Below are 18,523 nucleotides of genomic sequence, written 5' to 3' on the forward strand. Positions count from 1 at the left end.
TTTTAATCATTTTTAGACTGCCTTAGCAGCAGTGGTGTTTTGCTTTAGTTTTAGATTCAGAGATGAACTCGAAAATTGTTCAAAGTTTAAGAATTCAACTTAAAGTCAAAATTAGAATACCACAGGTTCTTCCCCACCTCATGTATCTTTCCGAAGAAACTGTATACATTTGATATCATTTACAACAGACACATCTTTTTGTTGTTGTTGTTTCTTTAAGTAGGTTCCACACCTAGCATGGAGCCCAAGCTCGGCCTGAACTCACAACCCTGAGATCAAGACCTGAGCTGAGATAAAGAATCTGAGGCCTAACAGACTGAGCCACCCTTGCACCACTACAGCAGACACATCTTTATTTCCTCTCAATATTGTAAAGTTATTGTGCACTTATTGAAGATTTAAAAAGGAACACCATATAGTGTTTTGATACATAACTGGCATTATGTATGAGTTTGCTAGAGTTACCATAAAAAATTCCACAGACTGGGTGGCTTAAACAACAAAAATTTATTTTTTCACAATTTTACAGGTTAGAAGTCGAAGATCAAGTCACCAGTAGAATTGGTTTCTCCTGAAGCCTCTTTCCTTGGCTTGAAGATGGCCTTCTTCTATGTCCTCACCTGGCCTTCTATTTTGTGTCCACACACCCCTGCAGTGTTTCTTCCTCTTCTTATAAGGACATCAGTCATATTGGATTACGGCTCTATCTTTATGACCTCTTTAACCTTAACTATCTTTTTAAAGGCTTTATCTCCGGTGATAGTTAAGTTCGGGGTTATTCAATATTCATATGAATTTGGGGGAACACAATTCAGTCTATAACACGTTAGACATGTGCAGGTTAATTTACAGTGATATAATAAATACAAAAGAGACTGAAAAAAGATGAATGGAGACCTCAGAGACTTAGATTTTACAAACATTAAACTTTAAAGGAAATACAGTATATACAAGTTTAATAAAAAAAAATCAAGATAGAATTCACCCTATTGATGTAAATGGGGGAAATACCATAAACTGTCATAGAAATAATTTATATAAATCTTCCCAAAACTTAGAAATCCAATAAGTGTTTGTCAGCTCCTGTCACAGTTACTGAAGCCTGTCACAATAGGTTGCCAAGGAAATTGTCATACACATGGAGTGAAGTACTCCCCAGTCATCTTCATTCCTTTGAGCATGCTTTATTTTCAAAGCAAGAAGCCATCATGGGAGACCTTTTTTCCTTATTTTGGGAGGTAGATCCTCCCCCCATACCTTTAAGTTTCACCATTCCAAATCAGGATTATGAATGCCGGAAGGATGACTCTTGCGGGGCCATAGGGAGTTTCCTGCTTTGGTATTTTATCATTATATTGGTCTTGCTGTTCTTTTCTCGGGCTTCTGTCTGGGTAGGATATCCTATTTCATTTTAAATGATATGTTTATTGTATCATAAGGGGTTTTCCATGAAATAAATTGTCTTTACTTTGATCAAAATACTTTTTAAAAGTTTGTTTTCTAGTTTTAAAAATAACGCAGTCTTGTTCTAGGGCATCCAAAAATACAGAAAGGGATGAAGAAGGAAATTTAAACTACTATAATCCTATTTCCTAGAGATAATCATTGTTATATTCTAATTATTTTGGAGTATATTCTAATTTTTTTTCTTATTCTTAGAATATTTTTCCCTCCATCTCTCTTTGATCTTATCATTAGAATTGTACATATTTTCATAAACTTAATATTATACTGTAACACTTCCTCAAATCATATTCACACAGCAGCACTCTTAATGACTGCATAAATTTATCTTGTGGTTGCACCATAAAAAATCTGCATTTCTGAGACATTCAGGTTGTTTGCAGTTTGTCCATAGGCTATGTAATGTTAGGATAAACTTCCCTACTGGTTAATGACCTCCAAATTCCTTTTGTAGCCATGTAATTCTAATCAGAGATACAAAAGTTGTCATATTTATAAAATATATGCTGTAGGATTCGGGAGCTTTTAGGATGAGGCAATGTACTCTCCTGAAAGATAAGATGCAGAACTAAACTAAGCAAAAGTCACCACGCTAGACCACCTACTAGCAGAAGAAAATACCATCCTCAGGAATGAGATAGCCCAGTTTTTCAGGACTATGACTCTCCAACATATTATGAGCAACCGAGGTCTTCTAAATTGCTGACATGGAGTTCTTGCTGGCCATTAATACCAGGCTGATGATTAATCAAACCACCATTATTTGGCATTACAGCCAGAGCGCTGGGCTGGCAATGGCCAGCTAGACTGCTGCATCAGCTCTAGATGGAGAGGAGGAGGTTTGTTAAGTCTATGCCGGCTGGATTCCATTATAATAATCAAAGATTCTTCCCCTCACCACCTCTTCCCACTAAAGAAGGTCCCTCTAAAGTCTAAATGCTTCTTAAAGTAGATACTTTGCCAAAAGGAGATTTAGAATAGTGATCGCATATGTGTGTCCTAGACTCCCTAGCTAAGTATATTGAATTTGTCTGGATTGGCCAGAAAAGCTACTTTAGAAAATTAACAAAAAATTGAAATTGATTCCTGGCAATTTCATCATGAAGACTACTTAAGAGGTCTAAGCTATTCTTCTACCCCTTTGCTTGCATCAGCTTTTTGGAATCATAGAGCCTGAGCTTCAAGGACCTAAGGAGAGCATGCGGTCCAGCTTCCTTTTTGTAGGGAGTAAGATATCAGTATCCCTCCTTTTTTTTTTTTTTTAATTGATAAGGCCCAAGAAAATTAAATGACTTGTCCAATGTCACACACAAGTGGTTAGTGTCGGAGGAGAAATAGACCCAGGTTTCCTGCCATGTAATTCGTTTCCTTCAAAGCATAGTTGAAATGTTGAATTAAATCTATTCAGTGCTGATTAAAACCTTAGTTATCTTAGAGGTTTTGTGTTTCACTCTGTACCCCTATGGCAGTTAGAATTGGCTGAACTGCTTCTTGTGAAAGGTCCCAGATTTGAAATCTGAGAACCATAAGAGAGCTAGTCAAAGATAGAATTTTTCTTTCACTTTGATCTTCATTTTCTCTGCAAAACTATGAGCCTTTATTTACAAACCTTGAAGTAATGGTAAAAGCGTGATGGAAATGTGGTGGGTAATTATACTCAAATGCGAAGCACACTGATTTCCTTAGGATTTGCCACTCTTTAAGTTGCATTTACCCTTTTGCTTTCAGACACTATAAATACTATATTTAGTTTATGCATTTGTTTAGTATTTATTCAGACTGCTAGTGCTGGTTTTTTTTTCCAAACAATACCAGTCCTAGCATCTCATTTTGTGGAAATGAGCTTAGGTGTTATGTGGAAACTGAGCTTAGGTGTTAAGTGAATTGGTAAAATTGCAGAGTTGTCCAAGACCAGAAACGCAGAGCCATAGCCCAATTCTCTGCATGGTTCTACCCTACTCTTCAGGCAGGCACTGCTGATGTTTTCACTCACTGAGTCACACACAGTTAATAAAATGCTTTTGGTACCACGGTTCATGTGATTCCACTTAGCTTGATGCAAAATCTTTCTTCTTCTTCTTTTTTTTTTTTTTTTCAAAATCTTTCTTTTGATTTTGTGATTGTATTTTGATTTGACATCAGGTAAAAATGGAAGCTTTCTATAAAAATGATGTAAACCTAATCCATGTTTTTAAACATTTCTCCCTGTCCATTACAAAAGTATGTATTATGGAAAACGTTGAAATTATAGAAAAGTACAAAAAACCCACTCCAGACCACATGGAAATAACCAAGTGCTATGAACTTCTAGGTTTATAAACTTCTAATCATTTAATAAATCTCTATACATATTAAATTTAAAATAAATCCTCCCCATCATTGTTAAAAGAGATATCTCAAAAGAGGATTCCACTCTTAAGGTTTCCAGAGAATAGTTACAGTGACACGAAAAGTAGAGATACCTTCTTAAAGATACTTGCCTGCTGTTAAAGAGATCATATATTAAGAAAGCAATGGGCCAAGAATCCTGGATTGTATGACACTTTCAACCCGAAGGAAGTTTGACTTTCTACAAAAATTCATTTTCTCCCCTATTGTAGACAACTTGAAAAGTTAAAAAAATATCACTGTTTTACTCAAAGTAAGAACGAACACTTGTGTTCATTGCTTAAAGTCTTTTCATATTTTCAGCTAACTTGTGATTATACTGCATATACGAATTTGCATCGTGATTTTTAACTTAATATTATAACATGTATTTCCTCGTGTTGAGACATGCTTTTATTATAATAATTTTTACAACTATAAATTATGATTATACTATAATTTATTTAACCATTGGCTGCTATTGAATTTTGAATTTTACATTATCCTAATTATACTGTGATAATTTTTGTGCACAAAGTTTTTTCTCTTTGGAGGGGTTATTTCCTGGTGATAGATTCCAAGTAAGAATTGTTATGCGTCAAAAATGTAATGAGTATTTCTAAAGTTTTGGTACATTCTGAAAGAGTTGCTTTATATTTATATTTTAGCCAAATCATGTTCAGCATCGAAAAATGGGAGACTGGGGCAGCCTGGGTGGCTCAGTGGTTTAGCACCTGCCTTTATTTAGCCCAGGGTGTGATCTTGGAGACCTGGGATTGAGTCCTACATCGGGCTCCCTGCATGGAGCCTGCTTCTCCCTCTGCCTGTGTCCCTGCCCCCCTCTCTCTCTGTGTCTCTCATGAATAAATTTAAAAAAAATTTTTTTTTTTTTAATGGGACACTGGAGGCTCCTGAGTGGCTTAGTTGGAAGCATCTGCCTCCGGCTCAGGTCATGATCCTGGGGTCCTGGGACTGAGCCCACATCAGGATCTCTGCTCAGTGGGCAGCCTGCTTCTCCCCCTCCCTCTGCCTGCTGCTCTCCCTGCTTGTGTGCTCTCCCCGTCTCCTGTCAAAAAAAAAAATCTTAAAAAATAAATAGGACACTGATCTGAACAATGGGATAAATTTATTTATGGAGTATTGGGCTAGGATATTTGAAATTAGAACTATTCAAATAGATCCACTTCTTTTTTGTTGCCAAATAAAACAGGTAAAATGTTATGTTTGCATTTTGGAGGAAAGTTTCTGAAGGACTCAGGAGATATTAAGTTTGTAAATTCTGGTAAAGATCTTCAAGGATTATTTTATTTTATTTTTATTTTATTTATTTTTTAAAAACAGATTTTATTTATTTATTAATGAGAGATACAGAGAGAGAGAGGCAGAGACACAGGCAGAGGGAGAAGCAGGCTCCATGCAGGGAGCCCGATGTAGGACTCAATCCCAGGTCTCCAGGATCACGCCCTGGGCTGAAGGCGGCGCTAAACCGCTGAGCCACCGGGGCTGCCCTTCAAGGATTATTTTTAAAGTGACCTGATAAAATACCCTTTACAAAGTAATTTAAAATGAATCCCAGTACTATCAAATCTGTTCTTAAATGATATTTCTTTACAATGTGAGTACAGGAAAACTTTACAAGCTATAGATCCTTATCAGTATTATTTTCTCTCAAGTCTTTGTTCCATTTGGTTTGGTTCAAAACATTTTGGAAGACTGTGCTATTAAAGCCTGGTCCTTCGGGCTCCCTGCGTGGAGACTGCTTCTCCCTCTGCCTGTGTCTCTGCCTCTCTCTTTCTCTCTCTGTCTCTGTCTCAAATAAATAAATAAATAAATAAATTTTAAAAAATAAATAAATAAAGCCTGGTCTTCCAGTGGGCAGCAGAAGAGAGGATCACTATAACAGGAACTCAATAAAAATTTATTGAATTTCCCTGAACGTTTAAAATTAGACATTGTCCAAGAGTCTAGGGCAACAGTGTTTTATAAGTAAATGTAAGTGAAAAACAACCAACAGAGATTGCTGTTACTAATCTGTATTTCTGAAACAGATGTCAGAGAAGAAAAAAGATGAAGACAGTGGGACCAGCACATCAGTCAGTAAAGGTGAGAGCTGGTGCATATTTGATATTGGACTATGATGAGAGGAATATATGCTGAATGTAGAAAGCATGTAGAAAACAACAGCCCAGAGTGGTTATAGGGACTCCCCAGATCAGTGATGGCTCTTGGATGGGCTCCCTGCTTTAGCACAGGATAGCTTAGCTGCTTTTGCAGAGCTGTTAGAGGCCACAAGTTAGTAGTAGGGTAGAGCTCAAGCTCTTTTCATTCCTCAGCATTCTTCCTTCATATAGCTTGCCTTTTATTTTTTTTTTAAATTTTATCTATTTATTAATGAGGGAGAGGGAGAGGTAGACACACAGGCAGAGGGAGAAGCAGGCTCCATGCAGGGAGCCCAACGTGGGACTCGATCCTGGGTCTCCAGGATCAGGCCCTGGGCTGGAGGCGGCTCTAAACCGCTGAGCCACCCAGTCTGCCCATAGCTTGCCTTTTAAATACCTTTATTGTTAGTGTTGCTACAGGATTGTGAGCTTTATATGACATCTTTTTAATACCTATAAGCAGTGCTGCTAAATGTTTAAAACTGGCTCTCCAAAAATGTATATGTGTACATATATGTTTTTAAAAAAATGTTGTTGAGGGCGGCCCAGTGGCGCAGCGGTTTAGCACCACCTGCAGCTCAGGGTGTGATCCTGGAGTCCCAGGATAGAGTCCCACATGGGGCTCCCTGCGTGGAGCCTGCTTCTCCCTCTGCCTGTGTCTCTGCCTCTCTCTCTCTGTCTCTCATGAATAAATAAATAAAATCTTTAAAAAGAATGTTGATATAAAGGATGTATATCACACAATTTACAGGTAATAAAATACATAATACACTTTATGGCACATTCTATGTAGACTGCCAATTTTGGCAAAATACTTCCCTTAATTTTTGCCAGACCCTTGCATTCTTAGCCAACCTATGGCGGCAATGGATGAATGAGTGTTATCCAATATGAATGTCATGGAGCAAGGGGAAAGATGCAGGAAAATGTTTGCTAAAACTTAACTTGGTTGTCAATGATGTGACTTCTTTGCTGAATTGGATAATAGTTTTAGAATACTCTGGAAGAACATTTCCTTGTTTTTGGGTGCTATTCACAATGTAGTGGCTACAGGAGGACACTTTTACATATAATCTGTTAGTAACATGTTCTTTATCATTTTAAGCGTAGACAATCAACAAGACCATACACAAGACCTGATTTTTAGTGCTCGTTGATTTTTTTTTATTCCACTCACACTGATTCAAATTACCAACATGATGTTACTGAAGTGAAGTTGGGAAGAGACGCACAGTAGGACACCATTACATAGCATTTCCAATATCCAGATACAGCAGACGTAAATAGCTTCAAGAGCTATTTCTTAATAAAATGTAATAAAATAATTAGGAAGTGATTAGTTTTGAACATTTATGTATAATAAATGGATTCAATGGTAAGTTTGTATACTTTAATTTTGACTAATGGCTGTGTTTTAACAACCATGTCACAGAATTCCTGTAAGTTTAACCATCTGTTCTTGTGAGCTAGTTGGTAGAAGACAACTCCAGCACACTACTGTATAAAGAAAAGATCCTTTTTAGTTTCCTGCTACCCAAATCACATTCACATACATACTTGAGTCTGTAAGACTTCAAGGTAAGGGAAAAAAGGGTCTATCTGAAAAAGCTTGGCGACCTTTCCCTTGATCTTATACCAGGGGGTCCACAAAGCTTCAAAAGCAACATGTCAAGCATCTATTTGACCCTTCTGGTCTTTTTTTTTTTTTTTTTTAAGATTTTATTTATTTATTCATGAGAGAAACAGAGAGAGAGAGGGGCAGAGACACAGGCAGAGGGAGAAGCAGGCTCCATGCAGGGAGCCCAACGTGGGACTCGATCCCAGGTCACCAGGATTACACCCTAGGCCAAATGCGGAGCTAAACCACTGAGTCACCGGGCCGCCCAACCCTTCTGGTCTTTAGGAGATTTGGTATCATACTGGAAAATGCGCAGCCGCCAACACTTGCAAATGAGTAGAGAAAATTGGGCTTGCCGAATGGCAACGGACAGTGAGTCCATACATGCCATAGGCTTCCTTAGGTAATACGAAGTTACAGTAACCAATGATATGCCTAACATCTTGATTTGTTTCATTGGTTGTTAGCAAGCAAAGATACTTCCTATAAGCGGCAAAGCAAAGATGGTGACTGGGACTCTTTACAAATGATGAAAAAAACAAAGCAGAACCAACTTACTCCTGTAACTGATTCAGAAGTGGCTTTGGTCAATGACTATCTTGAACAAAGACGAGCCAGGCACCATTCTCAGTTCAGCCAGGTGAATCAGATCCAACATGATAGTGATACTACTGAGTGTGACAGTGAAGAATCTAACTCAGGAGCCTCCTCATGGAAGGAGAGTGAAAGTGAACACCATCCGTCACCAGCTAGTATTAAGAAGAGAAAACTAGCTCAGAGGCAAAGGAATGTGGGAAGTTACCAAATCAGGGAAAGGCCCTGCCTCCACTGCAAAGCCATGAGAACCAATGAATGGCTGACCCGCCATTTCCTTCAAAATGCTTCAGCAACAAACCACATGAAGGCAGATATTCAAGAGGAAAATTGTGTACCTGAAATTAACACAAAATTCAGTAAATTTTGAGTTTTATCAAGTCCTTACTTGCAGCCAGATGAAAGAGATGAATAAAACACTCAAAAAAAAAAATCACCATAGCTCTAGGTGCAGAGGCTTTTACAATAAAGTTTATCTACTAACAACAAAAACATACTTGGAACCCAAGAGGTAAAATTTCAGATAATCCTTTGTCCAAAAACAGGCCAGTGAATTTGTTTATGGCACCATTGGGACATCAAAGATCTGCTTCTACTATGATTTTTTAATTCAAAAGAGCACAAGACATATTTTATTCCTTGAGTGTATGTATTTTGTTTATGTCTGTAATACAAATAAGGAAGCTCTTTGAAAATATATTTATATCCAGAAACCATTAAATTTATTTGTATGTTTTGATTGATTGACTGACTGGATGAATTAGGTGACGTTGGTTGGCATGGAATGGACCATATTCTCCAGGTCCATATTTTCAGGTGACTTCTGTCTGAGCTGTATTGCTACATGTGTGTCGGCTACAGTTGGTGAGGAGAAAGAACTCAAGAGCCTGAAAACAAAACCCTGATTTCCAGAGTAGAGCAAGGAGGGAAGGCAGTGTGGCCCAGGGTGTTACTGGGCTGTGGACTGTCCACATGGTTATTGTCCAAAGGGCATGACAAATGTTAAAGAAAAAATTATTGTGATACTTGTTAAATATGGTAGGGGAGACTTTATTTAAGACAAGTGTAAAAAAAAAAAAAAAGACAACTGTAGTGCTCGCTTTGGCAGCATATATACTAAAATTGGAACAATGGAAGATTAACATGGCCCCAGTGCGAGGGTGATACAGAAATTCATGAAGTGCTCCATATTTTTCAAATAGTCAGAGAAAGACAAATACTGTATAATCTCACTTATATGTAATCTCAAAGAGCCAAACTCACATAAACAGAATACAATGGTGGTTGCCAGGGGCTGGGCTATGGCAAATGAGATGTTGGTCAAAGTGTCCAAACTTTCAGCTGTAAGATGAAAAAGTTTTGGGTAATCTAATGTATAGCGTGGTGACTCTAGTTAATACTGTTACAATTACATAGTTGAAAGTTGCTAAGAGTAAATCTAAAATGTTCTCACCACACACCACAAAGTGGTAGTCATGTGAGGTGGTGGACGTGCTAACTAATCTTATTATAGTAATCTTTCACAATATATATGTGTATCAAATGATCACATCATATACCTTAGCCTTATACGATAAAGTTGGGATTAAAAAAAAATAATAATAAATAAAGTTGGGATTATATCTCAATAAGGTTGAGATTGAAGAAAAAAAATAACTATGCCACAAGGTGCTATGAAAGAAAATAAATCTACCAACCCTTGCTTGAAAAGAAAAAGACTATTGCATTAGGGGTCAAATCTATTGCAATAGGGGAAAATCAAGCTCAACCTCAAATACAGCAAGGACAAGTTGTGATTTATAGCCAAGGAGCAGGTAAGGGAGTCAGTGAATGGAAAATCACTAAGATGAGACATAAGGTAGGGGGATTCCTGCTAAACTGATCTAACAGGATTCTTGATAAGGCAGCCAAGGACTCAGACATCAAGGATAGAAGATGAAGACCTTGATCAGATATCAACGGTGGGGGCTCTTACTAGACTTACTTAGCAGAACTCTTAATAAATCTGGTCTGGACACCAAAGTTGAGATCTGGCCTAGAAGAGGACTCAGAGGAGCCTAACTAATGCTAGGTCAGAGAGTTATCAAAAGTTAGCCTCATTCTAGACACACATGGGGTTGGGCTTTTCAGGTTAAGTAGGAACCTGAGCAGTGGGGTACTCAAGCAGGCCTTAGTAGACTAGGTGGGTGGCCATTCTGGAGACCATTCTCTGGATGGATAGCAGAACCCCAGCTGGGATAGAAAAGAAGGCTCTGATTCCAGAGAAGAGGGCTGGCTTGCAAGGAGAACATAAATACAGGGACTGTAGTGACAGGGCTAGAGTTCAAAGAAGAGCTCAAGTCTTGGGGAAAGACTTGGGTATTATAAATGGGATAAAGACTGCAGCCTGATAATAAGGACTAAGCCTGTCATGACTCACTGGCAGAGACCACAGGTTATGACTTTGGGCTCAGGAGTTAACTCCTGCTAATAGTAGCTTTCTTAACTGATTACAACAAAGGGAACTGGCGGGTAGTGTGGGAACCCTGGCCACTGGAACTAGGCCACTAGAATCTAGGACACAGGGTTACATTTCTGAGCTTATTTGTGGAGACTGTCTTGTTCAGAATGCCTGAGTATTGGAACCTGTCTGAAGCCATGAGCAAAAAGCAAGAATTCAAGAGTTACCTCAAGCATCAGCCTTTTCCATGAAAACTTCCCCTACTCCTTGACACCCTCCTCAACTTTCCTCCCTCAGGCAGAACTCACTATGCCCTCCCTTATGTTCCAGTATACCTTGAGACATCCTCAGTGTGCCTAGGTGGCTCAGTCAGTTAAGCATCTAGCTTGACTTTGGTTCAGGTCATGATCTCAGGGTCATGAGATCAAGCTCCGAGTTGGGCTCCATGCTGGGCATAGAGCCTGCTTAGGATTCTGTCTCCCTCTCTCTAAAACAACAACAACAACAACAGCAATTCTCTGTCTCAGCATCCTTAACATTTTTTTCCCCAAAGATTTATATATTTTAGGAAGAAAGAGAGAGTGGGGGAGAAGCAGAGGAGGAGAGGCACAGAGGGAGAGGAGGAGAGAATCATAAGCAGACTCAGTACTGAGTGTGAAGCCCAGTGTGTGGCTCAATCAGGAGCACCTTAACATTTTTAACAAATTGATTTGTTTGCATGTCTCTCTGTCCCCTATATATATTATCCACCTTTATTTTTTATTTTTTTAAAGATTTATTTTTTATTCATGAGAGACACAGAGACAGAGAGAGAGAGGCAGAGACACAGGCGGATGGAGAAACAATCTCTATGCAGGCAGCCCAATGGGGGATTCGATCCCGGGACTCCAGGATAACGTCCTGGGCCAAAGGCAGATGCTAAACCACTGAGCCACCTAGGGATCCCCATTTATCCACCTTTAAAGGCAGAGTCCATCGGGTACCTAGGTGGCTTAGTAGGTTAAACGTCTGACTCTTGATTTCAGCTTAGGTCATGAGCTCAGTGTTGTGAGATGGAGGCCCATGACGGTGTGACACTGAATGTGGAGTCTGCTTAAGATACTCTTTCTTCCTCACCCTCTGCCCCTCCTCACCTCCCACCCCTACTTGCCTGCTCTCTCTCAATCATCGATAAATGAATCAATACAGAGTCCATGATTTGTCATCTTTGTATCTCTGATCCAGCACAGTGCCAGAGAACATGACAGATAAATAATGCAGTTAAATAAGTGCAGAAAGGGATTCCTGAACGCAACAGGGAGAAGCTGAGGAAAGTAAAGAGCAGGACAGGGGCCAGTGTCTAACACATAGTGAATGATTCTGATATTTCTAACTTGATATGATCAAGCTGCTTGTTGTTTATCCAAATAGCACCAAAACAAAAACTCAAACTCAAAAAACAAAACAAAACAAAAAGAAAACAAGCTCAAATATAGTAGCGAGTTGCAGGGACAGGATTTAGGCCTACACTGTCTGGCTTCAGAGTTTGGGCTCTTAATTGCAATGAGTTTAGCCATTATTCTCTGAATATGAAAGATCCTGATTTCCAGGTAAGTCAATCACCACCTCTCCCACAGGCCTTGGCCATGTCCAAGCAGATATAATCTCTCCAGGAAAAGGAGGGTGAGGATTACTTTCCAGATAACAGAGTAAGGACCCAAGTGTTTTGTTGGTGGGTCTAGAATGTAAACCAATGACAACATTATCTGAAGAGTTATATCAAAGACTGCTACTTTTCTTGTGCGTGGGGCTGGACCAGATTGAGGAGGTAGGAGATAGTGGGGGTGGGGGGTGGGGGGTGGGTAATGGTGGTAGAGGAAAGAATCAAGATTGAGTTAAGCCAGGGGCTTCCAATGTGAGGAGATCAGGGTGATCCATGAATACATTAAAGCAAAACAGAGGCCAAACATAGCTGGGAGGACATCCAAAGCCAAGGAGAGAGATGCACGGAACCAATGGAATGAGGCAAGGACATGGTAGGGGAGGAACAAGAGCATAGCCAGGCACTTTGGAACTGGATTAATGAGCCAGGAACAGTATCTGTGAGGCAGCAGATGGTTCAGGAAACCAGGGTTGCAAACACTAGTCATTACTGGGGGTTGCCTTGTATGCTAAGCCTGGTATGAGCCATCAGGATGAGATCCCTGGGCTGCTCTACATTCCCTTCTTCAGTGCCCCCACCCCCTTGCTGCATGGGATAAAGTAGATTGCCTCTGGTTTTCATGGTAGAAGGTGGTCACTTGTTGGGGTTGCTCGCTTGAAGGGAGGCATGAAATTCTTGGGATTGCCTCCTATCCCTTCATACAGCTAGATGATCAGAACTGACCCCTGTCCACTTACATCAGGCATCATAATTCTGGTCAAGAACTTCTATGCAGAGAACTTCGGGATGGAAGCAAGGGTCTAAGCGAGATGCGTGTGGGGAGGTATTTGGAGAGGGGGTAGGGGATGGGGAACAGGAACTGTGTCTACAAGGTACCAAGCTTCAAACTCTGAACCAGTACCTGTCCTCCAGGACAGGGTGGTGTGGTTTTGGTGCGAGAAGAGATGAACCAGTAGGTTAAATCTAAGCCAATAATAATAGCAACAAAAATACTGATAATAGGTAACGTTTAGAGAATGGTTGTTATGTGCCAGGCACTGAAGTAAGCATTTTATAAGGATTAATTATCCTTCACCAGCCTGCAAAATAGATATTTTCCCAATTTTGCAGATAATGAAACTGAGATTCAGGGAAATTCAATGACAGGTCCAGGGTCACACAGCTGGTGAGCATGGGGGAGGTGGGTCTTGCCATGAAGATTATGTTTTTTTTTTTTTAAGATTTATTTATTTATTTATTCATTCATGATAGACACAGAGAGAGAGAGAGAGAGAGAGGAGAGAGAGAGAGCGCGAGAGCAGCAGAGACACAGGCAGAGGGAGAAGCAGGCTCCACAACGGAGCCCGATGAGGGACTCAATCCTGGGATTCCCGGATCGCGCCCCGGGCCAAAGGCAGGCGCCAAACTGCGGAGCCACCCAGGGATCCCCGAAGATTATGTTTTTACCACGATGATAATATGTTATCCATGTTCTTGATGGAGAGCAATTAGGCAAGAACTTGGGAGATCCAATTCCAAACTGAATCCAGAGACCAGAGAAAGACTGTTAATGGAAAATGGAGCCAAGAATCAGAGATGGGAGCAGTTAAGTTGGGGAGGGTCCCCACTGTTGAGTGGAGAGGCATTATAGAATCAGCTCACCTCATCTGCGGTGGTGAGCTTGGCCAACATATAGATAGATCAGGTGGGAACTCGGGCATCTTTTGAAGTAAAGATGTATTGGGGGACATGGAGGAACTGGAAACTTGGCTGGAAGGGCTGGTGAGGCTAGAGGAATGAGCTTTGCACAGAGTGTCCAGTGACTAGAGCAGTGAGGTTGGTGGCCAACGATGTGAGAGGAGAGCTGGAGAGGACACTGCCAAGGAAACCAGGAGCAACCACAGCTCCTCCCAGCACCACCCTTTCTCTCAGGATGGACTAATATCCCCCGACAGGATGGAATAATATCTCCCGACAGATCCCAGTGTTTTCAAAACAGCAACCCATTCATAGATTGTGGAATCAATTTAGAGGGTTGTGACTAGCATTTATTAAAAAATAAATAGAAAATAACAGTGTATGGCACATAATAAGGGTAAGTATTGTTTTTGTTTCAGTCTGTGCATACTGAGTTGCAATGCAAAATGTGTTTCTTGCTCTGGTAAGATACAAAATAAAAGCCACTGCTCTGGAGTAGCTTTCTTTATAGATTTTCTGTATCAGCCAACTCTTCCCCTAAGTTAGTGAAGGCAGTCCTCACTCCATGCATTCCCGACTGTTGTGTGCTAGTACTTAGTAGGATAAGTACTTGTAGGATACTTGTAGGATGGGCAAATGTCTAGATTAGTGAAAAGCTTGAATTAAACTATAGTACTTTAAAAGAACTTTAGGTTTATTATTTTCAAATAGAGTAAATGGAAGCCAGCTAACCAACTGTTGCCTGGTACTTAGGGGTAGGTTTTGCCTTGATGAATAAACAAGAGTAATTTGTAATTGACATTTCAAAGAAGGCTTAGAAACAGGCCTGCCTTTGTTTAAATCATAATTACCCTGTTTGTATGTAAAAGGATACTTCTAAAGCTTTTCAAAACAACTGGCTCTTTTAAGTAGATAATTATTCCCCTTCCAATCTTGTTTACACTATTCAGAACTTCAGTGAACTCTTTTTTTTTTCCATAGATAGTACAAAGGTTAACTTTAGCCAGCCCTTCCTCAAATTATCGCAAATTCCCAATTAGTAAATTCTAAACAGCATTTCCCTGTAACAATATACCAAAGGCTTGTATGATGTGTTCTTTATTGCTTTGAATAACATCTGACAAGTTTCCAAGTACCAGGCCACCTGGATATTCTCTGTCAGGAACATGTGCTCCCAGAGGTGCTGGGGAGGGTAAGAGGAGACATGAATTATGCACAAACATGCAGGGATGGGGAAGGAGAAGGAGACAAAAGGGAGAATGTGCCATTTATCTATCTATCTATCTATCTATCTATCTATCTATCTATCTATCATCTATCTATCTATCTATCTTTAGCATCTATTACATATCAACTGAATTGTACATTTATAGGCACTGTTTAGTGTACAGGAGAGTTGCACTTTATACCTAATTTAACAAAGCTGCAAATAAAATCAGAAGATTGAGGGTTTTTTTTGTTTGCAGACTGAAAGTTATTAGACCTCAAGGGGTTGGCAGAGGATGGATGTATTACGAAAAAAAATGATACTTGTCCCATTTTGAATAACTTATTTCTCACTGCAGATTTCAATTCAGGGCACAAAAGGACATGCATGCATGGAATACTTAAAAAAAAAAAAAAAAAAAAACTTCTAATTCCAGGCCGGGCTCCTTTCTAGTTCTTTCTTACCTTTTATCTCCAGCATTTGGCCTCTTTCTAGATGGTTTCTCAGGCTGCCTCATCACCAGAGCCTGTTGTCTGTTATTGTCTCCGTTCAGGAGGGCATCCTATCACCGGGAAGTTTCATGTGTTTGAAATCTTGAGTTAGCGGTGAGAATGCCAGGCTGGGAGCCAACTCTGCTACTAATTAGTATAAATCAAGAGAGGGAAGCAGGGGGATAAAAGCCAGGTCCCAGAGGAAGGGGCTGCAGCCAGAGTTAGGAAGACTTAACAGGTCAGAGACTTGGGTGTGGGGCAAAGGGTTTGGAGAAATGGTCACCTTGGGCCAGGGGCTTCTGGTCTCTTCTCTGACTGCACCTCTCCGGGTGCAGAAAGCATCTGTGGGAGCCTTACCTTCTTGACCCTGTTATCTTGTCCTCAGGTGGTTCATGCAGGGGCATGGAAGCTGATTCTGGAAAGGTCAGTTTGCTGGTGGGGCTTTCTGAGAAAAGATTCTTCAATCTTCTAAAGCCCGGCACAGGGGAGAAATGGTCCCTTTTCATCTGGTGAATGATGTCTAGCCTGCACACAATGGCTGCAATGGTGACCACTACCCGTGTCCCTCATCATATTAGTCCAAACGTGTTGGAGCAAGAATGTGAAAGAGACAAGGTCCTGAGCTGCTGAATTAACAAATTCTGGAAACATCCTACTTTTGGACTTCTTTTTGGGCAAGAAAATTACCCTTATTGGCCATTTGAACTTGTTTTTCCTGTGACTTGCAGCTAATACAGGGTCTTAGGCATCTTCTTGTCTTCTATGATTCTTACAGAAGCTCCTTTTTTTTTTTTTTCTTTTAAAGACTTTATTTATTTGACAGAGAGAGAGCAAGAGAGCACAAGCAGGGGAATGGGGGAGAGGGAGAAGTAGCCTCTCCACTGAGCCGGGAGCCTGACTGGGGCTTGATCTCAGGACCCCTGGATTACAACCTGAAATGAAGGCAGATACTTAACCAATTGAGCCACGCAGGTGCCTCTCCTTTTTGTTTTTTTAAGAGAGAGAGAGAGAGAGAGAGAGCGCGTGAGTGTGCACAAGTGAGGGTGGGGGGCAGAGGGAGAGGAAGAGAGAATCTCAAGCCGGCTCCATGCCTCGGCGCAGAGCCCTCAAGGCAGAACTTGATCCCACTACCCTGAGATCATAACCTGAGTTGAAATCAAGAGTAGGACTCTTACCTGGCTGAGCCACTCAGGTGCCCCTTTAAGAAGCTCCTTTTCCTAGAAGAGATACAACTTCAAATAAAGTGCATGTGTTTCTTTGATGGAGCCTGGGTTGGCCTGTGATGATGATGGTGAGAGTTATTAATCGCTGAGAAATTCCAAGAGTTTCTTTTCCCCCTGATTCTCATGCATGTTGTATGGTGTGATCCTGCCTGTTCCCATCCCAGTTTCACCCCATCCATGCATGGATTCAGTAGGACTTCCTTCCTAATCAGAATCCCTTCCTTTGATTTTGGAATTGGGGCCAGGAAAGAGATCAATCTCCAGTGACTGGACTTACAGAAGATTTTCAGGTTCACATTTCCCCTCATGTACATTGGGAACCAGAGAAAGGAGGTTGTCAGTGAAGGATAAGAATCAAACCAACAGAGAAGGACAGAGAGATGTCATGGAAAGTTCTGATGGTTTTCAAGTTCCTGGTTCCAGTTAATTCCTAAGATCCATTTGTTTACGCACACAGGCATCATACACTTCACTAGCAGATTCTTATAATAATTTCCCCTTTTTGCTTACTCTAGCTCAAGTGGGTTTCTATTACTGGAAACCAAAAGAATCATTAAAACAGTGGTGTGCTGGTAAACGTTTAACAATCGGCTCTGATTGTTAAAAGCCCTGATTTTGTAGCACTTGCTGATTTGCATGATATAAATACTCCCACTATTGCTTATTTCAGCGACCAAAGTGCCATCAGTGAATATGGAGTTGGGAAGAGATGAGCATGTTGGCCCTGGTGGACCAGTCTGAGACGGCTCCAGCATATCGCTGCCGAAAGAATAACATATATGGCACCCTTTGCAGAAAATCCATGTTATATAGAAGATTCAAGAGTATATACTGATAGTTGCTAAGTTGGGAATAATACTGGAATTAAAAGTTTTTAATTAATTTCCAATGTGCAGAGTCTCAGGGCTCAGGGAGTAGAGCAAGTAGGATTAAGTTTTTAAATAATATTGAAAACATTCTTTTTTCAGTATAATCATGATTTGGTACATGTTCACTGGGACTCAGCAGGAGGTAGGGGGCTTAGACCAAGGAAGGGAAAAAGGCTAGGAGTGCAAGTGGAAAGATGTGGAAGAAGATGACCTGTGTGAGGGTAGGATCCAGGCCTTGACACGAAGGAGAATGTCACCTTCTGTGGGTGAGGAGTGGCATTCTGGGCAAGAAGCCAAAGCTACCTGGTATCCCAGGTCACCACCAACAAAAGACTAAATGAGGTCATTTGGCTATCTCCTGTAAAATCTCCTGATCTGTCTTGTTTTTGAAGTTTAAGGAGGGGAAAGCCTTTTGTTACACAATTAAAGGTAAGCAGGTATAAAATGCATATGCAGGGTTGGAGCAATACTTTTATTAAGAATGAGGTCAAATAATTAATCAGTAAGAGTAAGTCTGACATTAGAGCCTTCCCTCCTTTGGTGAGGGGAGGTTGCAGGATGTGAGAAAGATGCTTCCAGGGCTTTACAAAGCTCCTTCCAGCCTAATGACCTTCCCACACTGACTCCTCTAGCTGAAATGCTAGTCACTACTCCAAATGTTAGAATCTTCAAATGCTAAACTCCTCCTCAGTGTTAAAACCAGTTTCAGAGATCACCACTCCAGTAACATTTTCTGTGGCTCTTCCAGGAAGACTGGGTTCCCACTGTTGAG

At 40.5% G+C, this 18,523-nt stretch overlaps 1 protein-coding gene and 1 non-coding gene across 3 annotated transcripts in view; both read left to right on the top strand.

Moving 5' to 3' along the window:
* The first annotated feature begins 971 nt into the window (after positions 1 to 971).
* The window catches only part of SSMEM1 (serine rich single-pass membrane protein 1), a 29,094-nt gene continuing 11,542 nt past the window's right edge, over positions 972 to 18,523 (top strand). The window contains exons 1-3 of one of the 2 annotated variants that reach the window (XM_077857346.1): positions 972 to 1,391; positions 5,880 to 5,934; positions 16,045 to 16,082. In XM_077857346.1, coding sequence (XP_077713472.1) covers positions 1,209 to 1,391; positions 5,880 to 5,934; positions 16,045 to 16,082 — 276 coding nt within the window. In that variant the 5' untranslated portion in view covers positions 972 to 1,208. Of the gene's footprint in view, positions 1,392 to 5,879; positions 5,935 to 8,075; positions 8,924 to 16,044; positions 16,083 to 18,523 lie in introns of those variants that run through there. The other variant, XM_077857345.1, reaches the window with a different exon arrangement.
* Positions 9,295 to 9,397, top strand: LOC144289273 (U6 spliceosomal RNA). The gene has a single exon (XR_013357248.1). It is a non-coding gene; the product is annotated as a U6 spliceosomal RNA (small nuclear RNA).

Source organism: Canis aureus, chromosome 18, assembly GCF_053574225.1.
Source record: "Canis aureus isolate CA01 chromosome 18, VMU_Caureus_v.1.0, whole genome shotgun sequence".
Lineage (NCBI taxonomy): Eukaryota > Metazoa > Chordata > Mammalia > Carnivora > Canidae > Canis > Canis aureus.